Source organism: Talpa europaea, assembly GCF_964194135.1.
Source record: "Talpa europaea genome assembly, chromosome: 11".
Classification (NCBI taxonomy): domain Eukaryota; kingdom Metazoa; phylum Chordata; class Mammalia; order Eulipotyphla; family Talpidae; genus Talpa; species Talpa europaea.
This window is the reverse complement of record NC_140078.1, coordinates 70,917,729-70,935,531: the sequence shown is the minus strand read 5'-3', so window position 1 is coordinate 70,935,531 and position 17,803 is coordinate 70,917,729. Positions and strand designations below refer to the sequence as shown.

Sequence of the window (17,803 nt, the reverse complement as noted above, 5' to 3'; positions counted from 1 at the left end):
CTCCCATCCCCTTCAGGTCTTGTGCCCTTCTTCAGGATGGGTCTTGAGTCTGATGCACCTCTGCCCTTTTCATTTCCAAGGAAAAAGGAAATGAATTAAACAGTCTTGGAAAATACCGAGATGAATGAGTAGATGAACAAAATGTGGAAGGTCAATAGAGTCTGAAAAAGGAGATAAATTCTAATACATGCTATAACATGGATGAGCCTTGAAGACATTTTACTAAATAAAAAAGCTGGTCACAAAAAGACATTCTATGATTCCATTTACATGCGGTCCCTAGCATAGTCAAATTCAGAGACAGAAAACAGAATGGTGATTGCTAGAGGGCTTGGGAAAAGGAACACTGGGTATGAGTTTCAGTTTTACAAAATGAAAGAGTTCTGGAAGTTGGTTACAACATAATACTACTGAACTTAAAAATGATTAAGATAGTAAATTTTATGCACATTTTACAAAAATTAAAAATAAAAATAAATGGAGTTTTCTCACTGATAAGCAAACTATCTTTCACAGCAGTTCTGACATAATATTGATCAATTATATTATATCAAGGTGAAGTCTTTTCTGTTTAGCTACAGGAGGATGGTACAGAGGTAGTAGTTATCAGACTGCCTGAGACAAAAGGTTCGAAAAAAGCTGAACCCTGAATGCCAAACTTTTCGGTAATTTACAAATCTAAACTAATGAAAGTTACTTATTCACTTAAATAACTTGGGGAGAGACACTTCCTTTATTTCTAACACTAAGCACCATAGTGCAAACAAGGAAACTTAAGCAGAGGCAAATAAAGGGGGGAAATGAGAGCACAGCTTGGTGGTAAGCACAGGACTTCCATCCAATATACAGTAAAGCACAGGTCAAAATGGTGGAAGAACTGCATGAAGACATCACTAAGAACTATGTAGGACACTGTTCAGACCACTCCCATGACCCTAGATGGAAGGTAGTCAAACTGGCAAGTGACTAAGAGCCCGGGAACTAAGAGAACGACTCTCTTTCACCAAAGGTATAGCATTCCTACAATGTCTATTTCCAGGGTCTGAATGGAATGTGCGTCCCATCGCCCAAGCACAAAGCAAATGCTGTAACCAAAGCTACGTGACTTCAAACTGGGGAACCATGGACATAAAATTTGCTCTTAGCTGAAAGTCACGCAAAATTATTTCAGAGGGCCCCTCCAATTGTAGGATTCTCATCATTATTACTATTAAAAGTTCTAAGGGGCCTCCCTGGTGGCTCAAGGGGTTAAGTACAGCACTATGAAGCTATCTGCAGCCTCTGCAGCATGAGTTTGATCCCCAGCCCTCCAGGAAGCAACCCACATGGGGCAGCAGACCTCTCCTGTCTCTCCCGCTGCTCCCCTCAGCAGTGTATTTCAGTCAATCTGCCTGTGAATCCTCTTACCCACCCCGCCCCCGCACCTCTGGCCTGTACCCCAGTTCTTGTATGCATAAATAAATCTTTAAAAAGAAAAAAGAAAAGCAACAGCATACTGTACCTGAAAAGAGTCCGGAGTTATCTATTGGGCCCGGAAACAGGTTGTGTTCACCCACATTGTACATATCCCAGCTGTCAAAGCCCACATACTTCTTCCACTGCTTGAACCACCGGCTGTCAATAAGATACCTAGAGACAAACAAACATTTACCAGGTCAGTCTAGGTTATAGGTCTCTGCAGCTGCTCCCTTAATTTTTAAATGATCTTTTCACTTGGGGAGCAAGCAATTACCACTAAAGAACACACTCGTAAGAGTAGAAACAGGACCTGGCCCCTCATGACACAGAGGGCCTGGCCTAGGGCAGGCATCCATTAAGTGAAATGGCTGTTGAAAGAATAAATAAAAGGATAGAAGTGACTAGCTTTGAAATGTTTATTCAAATGAAGCCTTTCTATGGGTAAAATCTTGCACCTAATGACCAAATTATTAATTTCATAATGCTCTTTATAGTAAAATTTTTTCAGGTAAACAGTTTGATGTGAACAACATGAAACTATTTTTTTTCTTCTGAAAACCTATTTTCCTTTAAGACCAAACAAGACATTAAGTATGTGTGAACGCATTTATTTATATATACATACACACATAAATATAATAGTGTCTAACTATACTGATTTTGTCAAAAAGCATAAAGTTGATCTAGTTATAGTTTAAAAGTATCACTAGGGCCTCCCCTGGTGGCGCAGTGCTTGAGCGCTGGGTTGGGAAGCTGCCTGCAGCCTCTGCAGCACTAGTTAGATCCCCAGCTGCCAGCGAGGGTCCCACATGGTGCGCAGACCTCTCCTGCCAGCCAGCTGCTCCTCTCAGCAGTGTATTTCGTTGGTCTGCCTGTTCTGTTCCCAGCTCTGGCTCTGGTGAATTCTCTCACCCTCCCATGCTTCTGACTATACCCAGTACTTGTATAAATAAATAAATAAATCTTTAAAAATAGATAAATAAATAAATAAAAAGTATCATTATGCTACTTTACAATTAAGACCAAGGAAACCTCTGTGGGGGAACACAGCACAATTACTCTAACAAACCTCAGATGAGATCAAGGAGATTCCCAGAGGCCACAAGGACCCATAAATGCAGATCTCTAAAATGCTCTTTCCCATCCAAACCCCTTGAACAATATTCTCAAAACGTTGGGTGTATGATATCAGTATATCTCAAATTTCCTCTACTTCTGCTGAATATTCATCTATCACCCCTATACAAAGTAACTTCCAAAAGTACCTGCTTTCTCTGCTTTTCACAGCTTGGCTGTGTAAACCCTATCTGAACTCCTAATCCCAATTTCTCTTCACTGTTCTACAAAGCTGAACTCTGACAACATCTCCCTTCCCGAGCCAATTCCTCTAACACTAAAAGTGGCACTGTCAATACCACGATGGCTTTTTAAAAAAAGATTTATTTATGCATACAAGAGCTGGGGTACAGGCCAGAGGTGTGGGGGGTGAGAGGATTCACCAGAGACAGAGTGGGGAACAGGCAGAGTGACTGAAATACACTGCTGAGGGGAGCAGTGGGGAGACAGGAGAGGTGTGCTGCGCCATGTGGGTTAGCTCCCTGGTCAGGGATCGAACTTGTGCTGTAGTGGCTACCGATAGCTTCATAGTGCTGAGACTTAAGCCCTGCACCACCAGGGAGGCCCCAGGATGGCTTTTTAAAGAGGGACACTCAATCATAGTCAATGCAAAATCAAGACCTATTTTTCTTTATTTTTTTTTAAAGATTTATTTTATTTTTATGCATACAAAAACTGGGGTACAGGCCAGAGGTACGGGGCAGGGGGTGCAGGTGGGTGGGTGAGAGGATTCACCAGAGACAGAGTGGGGAGCAGAACAGGCAGACTGACTGAAATACACTGCTGAGGGGAGCAGCGAACGAGTCAGGAGAGGACAAGACCAATTTTTCTACCTCCACACAATACTACTATCCAGGAATCTTCTCAGTGGGAGTATTGCCCCCTCTACCAAACAATTATTAGGAAAACTCTAGTCTCAACTTGCGCTTCCAAATGCTGGACTTTTAAATTTTTTTATTTAGACTATAGGTTATCTTCCTCTCCCACTGAAATGGTGCTGCCACAATTATTTTTGACATTTTCTACCAAAATAATCTGGGGCTCTCAGACATTTGTTCCGTTTCTGACCTTGACATCTGTCGGCAGTTTACAAGTTACAAAGTATCTACTTCTGATCTTCGCCTCAACCCACTGACTGTGGGGAATTGGGGGTGACCTGGTTTTAAAAGTAAGTAATAGCGGTCAGGAAGCCTTCGCACAAGGTCACACAGCGAATCCTCAAAGGCAAAGTGCTCTCCTCATCTTGAAGGTCCTCACGAGCACAACTTCTCCCCATTCAGAAGTCCTTGCCCCCCTCCGGGCCCGCCCCCTGGAGCTTGGGATGAGCTGGGACTACCCTCCGCTCCACCCGCACTTCCCGAGGGGCGATCCCCGAGTTCCTCTCCGAAAGGGCAGGGGTCAAGCCACTCTCTCGGGGTCACTAACATAGCTTCCCACGGGTCCCAACCCAAGCCGCGAAAGGGGCCTAGCCTGAGGGCCAAGGCCTCAGGCTCTGGCCCTGAGCGGCGGAAAGGCAGGCCCGGCGCTCACCAGTGCGCCCCTCGTTGGAGCGTGGTCCTCATCAAAGCCCCGAGCTCGGATTTCTGGGTCTCCGCATCCGGTCGCTCACGGCAGCCTCCGCCTTCCGCCATCTCGTCCGCGGCCCCGGCCCAGCCGGCCCGGACATCCGTCTCGCGCACAGCGTGCTGTGAGCCGCGCCCACGCACGCACGCACGTACGCACGCACAGCCGTGCGCGCGCGCCGCCGCACCCCGCGCGGCGACCCGGAATGCCCGCCCGCCCGCCTCAGCCATGTCTCCCCGCCCCCCCCCATCCCAGCGTTCGTCTCCCTCGGGCGCGCGGTGGAGATAGCAGGGGGCTGGAAGAGGGGGCGGCTGCAGGGGCCGCACCGTCTAGTGGCGGTCGGTCACCCCTTTCTCTGGAGGAGGCGTCAGACAGCAGGCCACGACCCCTCTCCGGCCAGCGGGCGTATCTTGGTCTTAAACGCAGGGCCAAGTGTGAGGAGCCCTGGAACTAGATTTTCTTGTTTTCTTCACTCCGGCCGTGCCTTTTTCTGCTGGGGCCTTTAGGAGACTTTAGCTGCCCAAACGTGGGATTGGGGTTTCTGTCCTGGAGGCCCTAGAGGGATTTTGGGAAGTGCCGGGTTCGTGGACGCCTTAGGAGTGGACTGGAAGCTGTGGTTTAGTCGTTAGCAATCGTCTCAGTTTGGCCTCGAGAAACACCGGAAGCCCTCGACACCGAGCTGGCTGCTTGCCTTGTCAGGGACACACAGCCCGCAGCGAAGGGGCGATAAGCACCAGGAAGGAGAGGTCCTGGTGTGTTTTCTACATTAATGGCCCGACTGCTGCTTAATTTGTAGCTGCAATGAGATACATGTCCTGAACGCTCTATGTTTTCCCCTCAACCCAGCACACAAAAACGGCCAGCCCTATTTCTGGAGAAGGAAGTAAGCCCAGTGCAAGGAGGAGGCCTTGCAACTGGCCCAGGTGAGTGTCCACTCACTGGTCTAGCATTCCTGTCCTCAGAGAAAAAAGCTAAATAACACCCAGTACGTACCCTAATACAATCTAATAGAGAAGAGCTCTTCCATAAATAACCCCGGTTCTAGGCATTGTGTTAAGGGCTATTAAAGGGTGTGAACCAAATACTGTGGACCCAGAGCTGTAAAAGGGAGACTGATTTGAGTAGCATTTGAGGGTGGCCTGGAAAACATAGAAATGAGTGTGCTTGGTACTGGAGGAGAGATTAGAGGGGTCAGAGAATTTCTGGGACAGGCAGAACAGGATCAAAGTATGAGAATTAGGTCAATTCTGCTGGGCACAGACTTTTGAAACAAACTGAGATCTAAAGAGGGGCCACATGTCCTGTTAAAATGGCTGGCAGATAGTATAGGAGGTTTTGGAGCAGAGACAAAATGACTGAGGATGCTTTACACCCACAGTGGTACAGCCCAGAGAACTGTTAGGAACGTTCCAATGGAGATGTGGCTATGAAGGAAGAGAAGAAACAGATGAGCCACATTCGGTGTTGGGAGTAGAAGGAGAGGTAACCTGGTGAAGGTGTGGTAGGTTACACATACTATTTTATTTTGGGTCTTGGTTAGTTGAAATTAACTTGCACTCCCTGGGACATCCATCATGTACCATCCGGCAACAGAGGCTTCTTTGCAGTTAGGTAGAACAGGAGAGTGGGAGCAAATTTGGAATTAAAATACCTTGTCTAACCACGTAACAATCCCCTGCAGATAAGAATTTCCACCAGGTGATGGATGATTCTTTGGAAATTATTTGAAAAATCTTGTCTACGGAGAACTATCTTTAGTCCTGTTACATATGGAAAAAGAAAGTGGGGTTACTGACATTACTTCAGAACCTCCATTAGAGGGTGCCTGCTTCCTTCTGTTCTGCAGTTTCTCCTATACCATTTATGGCATGGGTCAGTCTTAAATAGGACAAGTCCTCAGCACCAACAGAAAGGGGGACAAAGCCTGATTATAAAAATGAAAGCTTTTAAAGCCAGATGCCTTCATTGCTATTAAAGGGCTATAAAATAGTGCCCAAATTATATGTAATTCTAAAAATATATTGAGATTACAAGTGCCAGTCATTGAAATGCAAGGAATCAAATGACACTTCAAATTGAAAAGGTCATCATTTGCAAAGTTTCAAAATGTTTTAATAAGCTTGATTAAAATGTTAAAAGTTGAGGGCCTCCCCGGTGGCGCAGCGGTTGAGCGCTGGGTTGCGAAGCTGCCCGCAGCCTCTGCAGTGCCGGTTCGATCCCCGGCTGCTCCCCGGCCACCGGAGGAGGGTCCCACATGGCGCGCAGACCCCTCCTGCCGCCCGCTGCTCCCCTCAGCAGTGTACTTCGGTCCTTCTGCCTGTTCTGCTCCCCGCTCTGGCTCTGGTGAATTCTCAACAAAACAAACAAAGTACCCAGTACTTGTATTAAAAAAAAAATAAATAAATAAAATAAAATAAAATGTTAAAAGTTGAGAGAAACAATGACCATCTGTGGGTTCCAGCTCTCAAAGGAGTGATTTAGAATTAGGGTGGAAATGAGTTAAGTGATTCAGCTCGGGACTCCCTGGGTTGTGGGCTGTGTTCTCATTTGGACCATTTTACCTGGGGAGAAGTGTGGCCACTCTCTTGACCCTATAATGAAGCCCCAGAAGTGAAGTGCCTGCCCATCTGTTGCCAGGGAAAATTGCCACGGAACTGGAGGAAGACCTGGAAGGCAGCTAAAAGGACCAGGCTAGTTGGTTGGTTGCACAATGCATGATCTTGGACTGTGATGATTTCATTGAGGGTTTGTAATGTTTGAGTTATGAATTGTAAGCTTTATTTGGTTCCAAATTTTAGAAAGTTGGAATTTCCAAATTTTAGATTTCCAAATTTTAGAAAGCCTTGGCTGGTACAATGGCCTAACTGTTGTTGGCCCTCTCAAGTCACCCTTGGTCCGTACTTACAACCACAGAGCACATGTGGCAATATTCACAAGTACTGGATAACTTTTGATTAGAGGTGACATCAGGTGAGAAATATTTTTGTTTCCTTTTTGCCTGTATTTCCTTAACCTGACCAGGAGACTGAGAAAAAGAAAAAGGCTCTAGAACTACTTTTTCGAAGAATTAAACATCCTAAGAGTGACTTTATAACCTCTGTTATATAAGGATTAGTTTATAGGGACAGGTGACAAAAGGAAAAACCTGAAGGAATCTCAGAAGAAGTGGAAATACCTTTCCTATACTGGAGATTTATGCTGTTGGACAAATTCCATTCCTGTTAATCCGGGGTTGGTGACCAGCCCTAATTGGGCAGGGTGGGTGTGACCAGTGCCTTCTCTTCCTCTTCTACTTCTCTTACCATCAGTGTTTTCATGTAAAACCAAGTATTCAATATTTAGATGTTGATTTGTGTGTGTGGCTTGCCCTTTGCACAGAGCAGATTGTCTTTATGCATTTTTTGGATGGATGCATGAAATGAATCATCATAATGAATAAATGAAAGAATTATCCACATTCCAATAATTTTTTCAGTTGAGTAGTAATCTGTTACCACGGATGGTCCCTACGCTCCAGGGATTCACAGCTGGTGTGGTTGGGGAAGATGTTTTCACATGTAATTACAATGTTGTGTGATAGAAGTGCTACAGGTATGCAGAGGGTCATGTCACATGCTTTGTGGGAAGGAAATTTAATTGGAAAAAAGGTGTACTTAATGTTCCCTCTGTCCTTTGCAGATGCATGATGAGACTGCAAGGGATGTTGAGGGAATTAACATCCTTTTTTGGAATCACACGCATATGTGCTTGGGCATATTAACATACTAGGGACAGAGAAGGCTGAATTAAGAGATTCTTCCTTTGAAGGGAAACTCGGTTCCCCTCCATTTGCCTCTCTGTGGAGCCAGACAGCCTGCAGGACTGTAAGACAGCACCCATGGTTGGCTGCACTTGTCCCAGGGTGTTGCTCGAACTCTAGGCATTTGGGTTAACTGACCTGCTTTGTGGTCTCCTATGTTGGTCCTGTGGGCCACAACTTCACTGGGCTTGGGAGGAGCACTGGAGCTGTCTACAGGATGAGTGATGGAAAGGCTGCTGGACCCTACAAAGCATATCACTGTCATGTCATGTCAGTCTCAATACTTCTGGGAAAGAAACTAACAAAATATCCACCAGCAAGTAGTCTGCCTAGTTGGTGATTTTTCGTTTTGTTTTCTCACATGACATGTCTGGGGTTGAGTCTTAGGTAAGTAAAAGCTGAGGAATGTCAGGGCTCAGTATATGCTTTTCTGTTTCCCTCTTGGCCTTCCATCTCACCAGGGTCCTAAGAGGACTGCCTTGGGGCCTCCCCAGTGGCGCAGCGGTTGAGCGCTGGGCTGCGAAGCTGTCCGCAGCCTCTCCAGCGCTGGTTCGATCCCCAGGCACTGGTGAGGGTCTCACATGGCGTGACAGACCTCTCCTGCTGAGTCCGCTGCTCCCCTCAGCAGTGTACTTCGTCAGTCTGCCTGCTCTGCTCCCCACTCTGGCTCTGGTGAATTCTCTCACCCTCCCGCACTTCTGACTGTACCCAGTGCTTGTATAAATAAATAATAAAAAAAAAATTTATAAAAAAAAAAAAAGAGGACTGCCTTGGTCTCCAAAATGTGCTCAAAAATACTATTGAAAAGGGGCCTTGCCTGGTGGTACAGCGGTTGAGTGCTGGGCTGCGAGGCTGTCCACAGCCTTTCCAGCGCTGGTTCGATCCCTGGCTGCCGGTGAGGTTCCCACATAGCGTGCAGACCTCTCCTGCTGCGCCTGCTGCTCCCCTCAGCAGTGTATCTCGTCGGTCAGCCTGTTCTGTTCCCTGCTCTGACGCTGGTGGATTCTCTTACCCTCCTGTGCTTCTGACTGTGCCCAGTGCTTGTATAAATAAATAAATCTTTGGGGGAAAAAGGAAGCGAGTAACCCTTTCTCTCCTGCTTTCTGGGATCCTAGGGGCTTTACCAGGAGACCCTGCGACTCCCTTAGGCCAAGATCATGTTACCTACCTCTAACTGTGCAGTAGGTGAGGCTAGGAACGTGAATTCTGCTAACTGGCCAGGAGGAGGGGCTTAGAATGACTGTCATGTGGAAATCAGCAGTGTGATGTGTACACGGCCTCTCTGGAAGGCAGTGAGAATTATGCCATCCACAGCCGGTGCCCATGAGACCTCATTTCTTGGGCAAGAACTCCTCTCACGTCTGCTCCGAGCTCCCAGTCGTACAGTGCCTGATGTGAGGCATGTGTCTAGTAACTTGTGTGACATGCTGGCCTTTGTTTTAATGCCAGCCCAAGTGTGCTACACCTGTGTGTGAAAGTATGCTTTTCCAGCCTGTTTAGTGAGTGGAATAACAAAAACCTGCCAAACTCTGGGAACTCTCACAGGAATTAATCTTCATGCTTTGTAAATCCATGCTGATTACTCTTACAGAGATCTTTAACCAATATTTTTTAATCAACATTATCTAAGAGTTAAAACTTTAGAAGTTAAAACTTAGACCAGTCAGGTCAGGAATGCTTCTCTAAAATAAATTTGCTTTAAATGGTATTTGTAGATTTATGTTGAGACAGAATAAGGAAGTCATCTGATAAAGGGCTAATTGTATAAGTGCCTGACCTCATTTTATCATATTTTTTTCAGCTTTACTGAAGTATTATTGACTAATGAAATTGTGAGGTGTTTAAAGTGTACATCATGGCGAGCTGATATATGTAAAAAGAATTTTATTTGATTTAATGTAAAAAAAAAAAAAAACCGAAAACAAACATAGGCAATAAAAGCATGGCATTTCTGGAAACTTCTGAACCTAGTTGAGTAACAGCAGGGCCCTTCCGCTTCTCAGAAGGTCTGTGGCCTAAATGCTACTGCCTGCTCCCAGATGAAGCAATGTTCTGCAGCTGCTTCTACCAAAGGCTAGGTCCTCAGGCAGGCTCACTATGATTCCTTCACTTTTGCTTGTTTATTTGAGTTGCTGATTCACAGTGATGTGGAGTGAGTACAGGTCAGAGCCAGTAGCTGTTACATGGTGGAGTGATAAAGAATATGTAGGTGTTGGGGCCTCCCTGGTGGAACAGGGCTTAAAGTCTCAGTGTTATCACGCTATCACCAGCCACTATGACAGGAGTTCCATCCCTGGCCTGGGAGCTAAGCCACATGGCGCAGCAGACCCCTCCTGTCTTGCCCACTGCTCCCCTCAGCAGTGATTTCAGTAGATCCACCTGTTCTGCTCCCCACTCTGTCTCTGGTGAATCTTCTCACCCCTTGCACTTCAGGCCTACGCTCCAGTTCTTGTATGCATAAATAAATAAAACTTCAAAAAAAAAAAAAGGAATGTGTAGGTGTGGGAGTGTGTGTTTGTATGTGTTGGGGGAGATGTCCAGTTTCTTGGGAAGGTGAAGTATTAACTAGCTTTAATCTGAGGCTTGCTGAAGAAGAGACAGTTGGAAAATACTTTCACTTAAGGAGGCAGGAAGCTTAAAGCCTGAAAGGAAACTAATCACCAGCAACTCGAGAGAGTTCCCTTTCCTGGAAACTTCACGGCATAAAATGAGATGGGGGAAAAAAAGTATCATAGGCAGCCTTAGATAAAAGAGGTTGGAGTTTCTTTGTAAAATTCTGGGTTCCTGTCCTGGAACTTAGTGAAAAGTGGCCTGGGCTACACTGACCATTTGCAGGAAAAGAGAAGGTGTTGGAACATGTCTCCTCATGGGTTGCGGGAGTAGGTCCCTGAGCTGGATCCTTGTCCTTAGGCTTTCCAAATCAGCATTTCTGGATGGGGGTCATGGAACTTAAGTTTTAATGGTGATTCTTGGGCATTGTATGTTTAGCTCCTAGAACAGGACCTGCTACAATCTTGAGCACTTGGTATCTGGCTTTAGCTCCAGCTGCCCCTTTGAAACTGTGCTTGCTGGGCCTCCCTCGTGGCACGGCGGTTGAGTGTTGGGTTGCGAAGCTGCCAGCAGCTTCTGCAGCGCCGGTTCGATCCCTGGCTGCTCCCCGGCCACCAGAGGAGGGTCCCACATGGCGCGCAGACCTCTCCTGCCACCCACTGCTCCCCTCAGCAGTGTACTTTGGTCCTTCTGCCAGCTCTGCTCCCCGCTCTGGCTCTGGTGAATTCTCTCACCCTCCCGCGCTTCTGACTGTACCCAGTGCTTGTATAAATAAATAAATGAATCTTTAAAAAAAAAAAAAGGAAAGAAACTGTGCTTGCTGAAGAACACTCAGTGCACAAGAGCTTGTCCCAGCTGACCATTCTTTTTTTTTTTTTTTTTTAAGATTTATTTTATTTATACAAGCACTGGGTACAGTTAGAAGTGCGGGAGGGTGAGGGAATTCACCAGAGCCAGAGCGGGGAGCCGAATAGGCTGAAGGACCAAAATACACTGCTGAGGGGAGCAGTGGGCGGCAGGAGAGGTCTGCGCGCCATGTGGGACCCTCGCCCGGCAGCCGGGGATCGAACCGGTGTTGCAGAGGCTGCGGGCAGCTTCGCAATCCAGTGCTCAACCACTGTGTCACCGGGGAGGCCCTCTTTTTTTTCTTTAAGATTTATTTATGCATATAAGAACTGGGGTACAGGCCAGAGGTGCGGGGGCCAGGGTGAGAGGATTCACCAGAGACAGAGTGGGGAGCAGAACAGGCAGATCGACTGAAATATACTACTGAGGGGAGCAGTGGGCGAGACAGGAGAGGTCTGCTACGCCATGTGGGTCACCTCATGGGGATCAAACTTGGTGCTGCAGTAGTTGCAGATAGCTTCATAGTACTGACGTTTAACCCCTTGCACCACCAGAGGGGCCCCCCAGCTGTCTCTTTCTTTTTCTTTTTTAAAGATTTATTTATTTATTTATGCAAGCACTGGGTACAGTCAGAAGCGCAGGAGGGTGAGAGAATTCACCAAAGCCAGAGCGGGGAGCAGAGCAGGCAGAAGGACCGAAGTACACTGCTGAGGGGAGCAGCGGGCGGCAGGAGAGGTCTGCGCGCCGCCATGTGGGACCCTCGCAGGTGGCCGGGGATCGAACCGGTGCTGCAGAGGCTGCAGGCAGCTTCGCAGCCCAGTGTTCAACCACTGTGCCACCGGGGAGGCCCTGAACTGTCTCTTTTGGCTCCTTGACTCTTTACTTGTTCCTTCCAATTGTACCTTTACCACCTTTGTAAATCCATAGTCTTCTGCCCTGGATCCCCTAATCTTTTTCTTGCCGCTCTTCCCAGGTGACCACATCCTTTCCAGTGGCTACTTACTCTCTCCTTGGCTAGACTTTTGTTTCCAGCCCATATTCCTTCTCCAAGCCACTTGTGACCATTTGCCCCAGATAGCGCTATCTTGCTGTTTCAGGCAACACATCTGAGGCCAAACACATCTTCTCCTCTAATCTGTTCCTCCTTGTGTTGTCCAACTAAGTCAGTGATGCCACCTTCCCACCTCAGGTCCTCACACACTCCCTATCGACCCTCTATCAGCTTATTCCTTGGCTATGGCAGTTGATCTTACAGCTTCACTGGGCCAGCCTTCTTATTTATTCTCAAAGTATCCATACTACTGCATAGAACTAAACATGTAGTTTTAGTAATTTAGTATATTTAGTAATTTAGTAATTTAGTATATCATCTTTCTGTTTTCCTGAGGTTTGTATCCCTGGCATCCTGAAGAACACATGGTACAGGACTCAATGATGAGTGTGGCAGGATTTAAAGAAAGGGTTTTGGAGAAGTCAAGGTTAAGGAGGTCACGGATGGCCTGCATATACACCCAGATGTGTAGGTTGCTACCCACCATTCCAGGAGTCAGGTTTGATGTCTACAAATGATCCTCAAAAAGCCCTGACCCTGTTTGAGTGAAAAGTTCTCTTTATATTAATTGACAAACATTTGCTAGGCCCTGTGAACCTGGAAAGGCCAATCCCATTTCACCTCCTCGACTTTCACCTACTCTGGAAGCAGCCTGGTCTGCTGAACCCCTGGTCTGGAAGCCAGTGCAATCAAAATGAGTTCTGAGGGGAGTATAGGTAAGGTGTAACCTAAAGTGGGGACAGTTCTGCCTTGGTCACCTAGAGGAACTGCAGAGCTGAACTCCCTCATAGCCACAGGGAGTTATGATAAGGAGGAGCCATAGGGGCCAGCCTGGTTGGTGCAGGGGTTAAAGTCTCAGTGCTATCAAGCTATCAACAGTCACTGTGATCTGAGTTCGATCCCTGGCCACATGGCACAGCAGACCTCTCCAGTTTCACCCACTTGCTCTCCCTCAGCAGTGTATTTCGGCAGATCTGCCTATTCTGCTCCCCACTCTGTCTCTAGTGAATCCTCTCACCCTCCGCACCTCTGGTATACACCCCAGTTCTTGTATGCATAAATAAAATGAAAATAAATCTTGGGCCTCCCCGGTGGCGCAGCGGTTGAGCGCTGGGTTCCGAAGCTGCCTGCAGCCTCTGCAGTGCAGGTTCGATCCCTGGCTGCTCCCTGGCCACCGGAGGAGGGTCCCACATGGTGCGCAGACCTCTCCTGCTGCCCGCTGCTCCCCTCAGCAGTGTACTTCGGTCCTTCTGCCTGCTCTGCTCCCTGCTCTGGTGAATTCTCTCACCCTCCGGCGCTTCTGACTGTACCCAGTGCTTGTATAAATAAATAAAAAATAAATCTTTAAAAAAAAAAATGAAAATAAATCTTAAGAGAGAGAGAGAAAAAGAGAAAGAGGGAGAGAGCGCGTGCGTGAGCCCAAGCGCGCACACCAGAACAGGTGCTTAATTCCTGAAAGATGTGAGGGCACACTGAAAGGGAGGACAGCAGCAAAGATTCATGCTTAGGATTGGAGAAAAAGGTTTTGATGTTTTCTTCAGACACAGAAGGGACTTGAGCCACAAATACGAACTCTAAAGTCAATGTGAGCAAAAATATGGATCGGAAAGCCTCTGACCCATATTCTGGACTGAGTGGCACTGCCAACCTATCTCTGGGTCCTTATCTGCCCAGAAGCAGAGTTGTATCCAAGCCCTGAAGAGTGCACTGTACTATGTATTATAGTAAGTGGTTCCAGGTCTGTCTAGAAAGATTATTGACAGCAGGACCAACAGATGGAGAGAATGGATTTGAGCCATGCCTGAGAAGCAGCAGCTGGCCTCTAAGATAGGACCCTACCTACCCTGAGTTTGATGACTGCAACTGCTAAGTGAAGTGCAAGGCATGGTGAGGTTTCTTCCTCTGAAGACAGGAGAGGTGTTTAATTGGGGCTTTTGTGGAGCAGGCTGTCCAAAGACTCTAGGTGGGCTCTTCCTCGGTTCGTCTTTGGTAACTAAAGAATTCAATGCCAGGACCAGAGTTACAGATAAGCAAGAGGTTTAGTGATAGGCAGGTAGGGAGCATAGGAAATCTCCCCGAGTGGAGAGGGGTCCCGAATGTGTAGCCACTGAGGTGACAAGTAGGTATAGTGGGCAAGGAGTGGGGGTTTGGCCATTTGGTGTCTCAGCTTTGTGTGTCATTGATTGGCTGGGCCCGAGGGGGTCTCCTAGGCTACTGAGGCACACTGAGTTTTCTGTTACCCAGCCTTCTTCTCTGAAACCAGCTTTGGTCCAGCCAGCTTTAGTCCGTTGCTGTTGTGCTATTATGTTGGTGTTCTGAACATTCCTTTTTTTTTTTTTAAAAAGATTGATTGATTGATTCATTCATTTATTTATTTATACAAGCACTGGGTACAGTCAGAAGTGCGGGAGGGTGAGAGAATTCACCAGAGCCAGAGCAGGGAGCAGAGCAGGCGGAAGGACCGAAGTGCACTGCTGAGGGGAGCAATGGGCGGCAGGAGAGGTCTGCGCCATGTGGGACCCTCCTCCAGTAGCCGGGGAGCAGCCTGGGATCTAACCGTTGCTGCAGAGGCTGCGGGCAGCTTTGCAACCCAGCATTCAACTGCTGCGCCACTGCGCCACCGGGGAGGCCCTGAACATTCCATTTTAATTGAATTGGAAGTGGGGGTACCCTCCTGGTGTGCAGTTGTTTCTCAATCAGGCTGAAAAAGACTTAGGGGCTTAGGGCACCCTGTTCCTGACTGTCTATGCCCATTTCCTAGCTTCCTCCTGCAGTATCAACTAGTAATGGCAGCTTCAGAGCAAATGTCAACACTGAGCACGATACTCAAAAGATTTAGCAAAGTAATGGGAAAAGAATTTATAATATTGCAAGAGCTTCAAACTGCCTAAAATGGGTTGTGTGGGCCTCTCTGAATGTAAGAACCCAGGGTGTTACTTTTTGTGAAAGGCATTTCCAGCAAACACTCAGGAAGGAGAGGCTTACCATCGGGGTTAGGCAATCAGTCTTTGACTTGTCTTCCTATTTTTGGAATAAGGGCTTTCCTGGGCCTCCTGCGTGGCCTCAGGGTTCAGTCTTAGCACTATCACTGCTACCACCTGAGTGCTATCACCAGCCCCAGCCAGGGAGGTGACCCACATATGGCGCAGCAGCCCTCTCATCTCACCCACTGTTCCCCACAGCAGTGTATTTCAGTAGATCCACCTGTTCTGCTTCCCATTCTGTCTCTGGTGAATCCTTACACACACACACACACACACACACACCCTCTCCCGCACCTCTAGCCTACATCCCAGTTCTTCTACACAAAAATTAAAAGAAAATTAAAAAGAACTTTCCTAAAGGCATTGGAGTGGCCCCAGTGCAAGTCCTGGCAGAGGGCGAAACAATGGAACAGGAGCCAGGCTTCCTATCATGTGGCTAGGATGAGGCTTAAGCCCCAGCACTACGTCAGTGAAAATATACAGGAAATGTCCCCAGTTGGCACTCACAAAGGACATGCACAAAGTTCTGTTGCACTTGGCACTTTATTAGTGAGGAGCGTTGTTCTGGACAAGGTTAGCACCCACCTCAGGGGATTTTCCCGGATATCAGGTGTTTCTCCATACAGGTTTAGAGAAAACACCGTCATGGATAAAATCCCCCGAGGACAGCACTGTGACTGCCAGAAACAGCAGGGATGGAAGGGCGCCCTAAGCACTGCCGGACCCCTGGGACAACAGGGCTTGGATGTCGGACTCGATGTCGATGGTGGGAAAGCGACGGCTATACCTGCGCACAGGCACACCGTCCCGGCCCACCAGGAACTTCTCAAAGTTCCAGGATACGTCGTTGCGGCACACCGGAGACCAGATGATGAACTTGGGGTCGGTCATGAGCGTCTTGGGGTCGTCACTGGGCGCCGGGAGAGCCTCCCGCAGAAATGCAAAGAGCGGATGTGCCTGCGCGCCATTCACCTCGCACTTCTCGAAAAGCATGAAGTTGGGCTCGAATCCGCCGCCGGGTCGGACGTACTTGAGAGAATTCAGAATCTCTTCATTCTTGGTATTTTCCTGCGGCGGGGGTAAATGGGGCTGAAACCCGGAGCCGCGAGGGGAAGGGAAACCTTTCTGGCCGCAAACAACTATAAGTCAGCGAGCCCTTGCCCTTCTCGCGTAACTCCGGGGTGGAGCTGAATGAATCTCAGCCGGGGCGACGGAGGGAAGCAATGGGTGGCCAGCCTCCCCGAGCCCAGCGGCCGCCGCGCCTGCGCTCCCTCCCGTGGGGCACACCCACCCCTCTCCACCGCGCCAGGCGCACCTGATGTCCGAACTGGTTGCACGGGAAACCGAGCACGACCAGGCCCTGGGGCCCCAAGCGCTGCTGCAGCTCGTTCATCTGGGTGTAATCCCGGACCGTTGTGCCTCAGAGCGACGCCACATTCTCAATCAGCAGCACCTTGCCCTGCAGGGAGCCCAGGCTCATAGGCTCCCCGCCGGCCAGCGGGCGCGCAGAGAAGGAGTACACTGAGCGCTGGGCCGCAGAAGCGGCCCGGGTGACCTGAGCAGCAGACATGGCGCTAGGCGAGAACGCGAGAATCGAACTAAGCAACTGGGCCCGGCGGCGCCTGCTTTTAACAGGCCGGCGGCGGGGGGTCACATGGCCCAGGCACTTTTCCGGGCGCTCCACCCTCTGTGGTCCCGCCTCATCCGGCCTCCGCCTTCCCTCGGCTGATGTCCGGCTAGGAGGGGGGCTGCGGTCGCGCCGGATGCAGGCACCGCCCTGAATGAGCGGAGTCGCGGGCACGTCTGCTCCTGCCCAGGAAGGGCGGCCTTCTGGCGACCGCTTGAGTCACCACGCCCAGGGCCGGGGCCCAAGAGGCCTCGGTGTTTTCTCAAAGGTTCTTCAGTTAGGGTTTGGGTCCCAGCTCGGGACTGACCAGCAACAGCAGTAGGCACTGCCCCGGGCCACACAGCACTCCCAGCTTATACCATGTTAGTAATCTTACAGCATATGCCCTGTTGTCGCAAGGTGTATACAGCAAGTTAGTGTGCTGTGGCGGTTGCAGTTGGCGGCAACTGCAAGACAAATTCTGTCTCTTAGGAGGCTGTGGCTGTAGGAGTTAGGCAATGGCGGAGACAGCCAGCCTCAGGCTCCTAAAATGGGCTCTAACTCATTTTCCTGCATTCTAGGACTGCCTGGGGCATGTTCATGTCCAAGACCACCAGTCTCCCTCCTTTTACACCCCAGTGCTGCACACAGGCTTTTTTGAGGAGCTCCTCAGGGTCTGCTTCAGACTTCCCAGAGTAAAGCCCAACTGCATGCAGGGCCTCTAAGAGGACCCAGCTAATTTCAGGCCATCCTCAATCCCCGGTCAACTTTAGAGATCAGATATGGAAATAAAAGACACTTAAAATAGGAACAAAAATGGCACTCTCTTG

At 48.5% G+C, this 17,803-nt stretch overlaps 2 protein-coding genes across 3 annotated transcripts in view; both read right to left on the bottom strand.

Moving 5' to 3' along the window:
* Window positions 1-4,205, bottom strand: part of USP4 (ubiquitin specific peptidase 4) — a gene marked incomplete at both ends in the record, with an annotated part of 38,146 nt that extends 33,941 nt beyond the window's left edge. For both annotated transcript variants that reach the window (XM_084247982.1, XM_084247983.1), the window contains 2 exons: window positions 1,502-1,629; window positions 4,105-4,205. In XM_084247982.1, coding sequence (XP_084104108.1) covers window positions 1,502-1,629; window positions 4,105-4,205 — 229 coding nt within the window. The remainder of the gene's footprint in view (window positions 1-1,501; window positions 1,630-4,104) is intronic.
* An 11,686-nt stretch (window positions 4,206-15,891) lies between these two features.
* Window positions 15,892-16,952, bottom strand: GPX1 (glutathione peroxidase 1). The gene is made up of 2 exons (XM_084247905.1): window positions 16,683-16,952; window positions 15,892-16,435 (listed from the first exon to the last, which is right to left on the bottom strand). Exons 1-2 carry the CDS (start codon window positions 16,935-16,937, stop codon window positions 16,076-16,078), a joined length of 615 nt encoding a protein of 204 aa, XP_084104031.1. The 5' UTR covers window positions 16,938-16,952; the 3' UTR covers window positions 15,892-16,075.
* Between the last annotated feature and the right edge of the window lie 851 nt (window positions 16,953-17,803).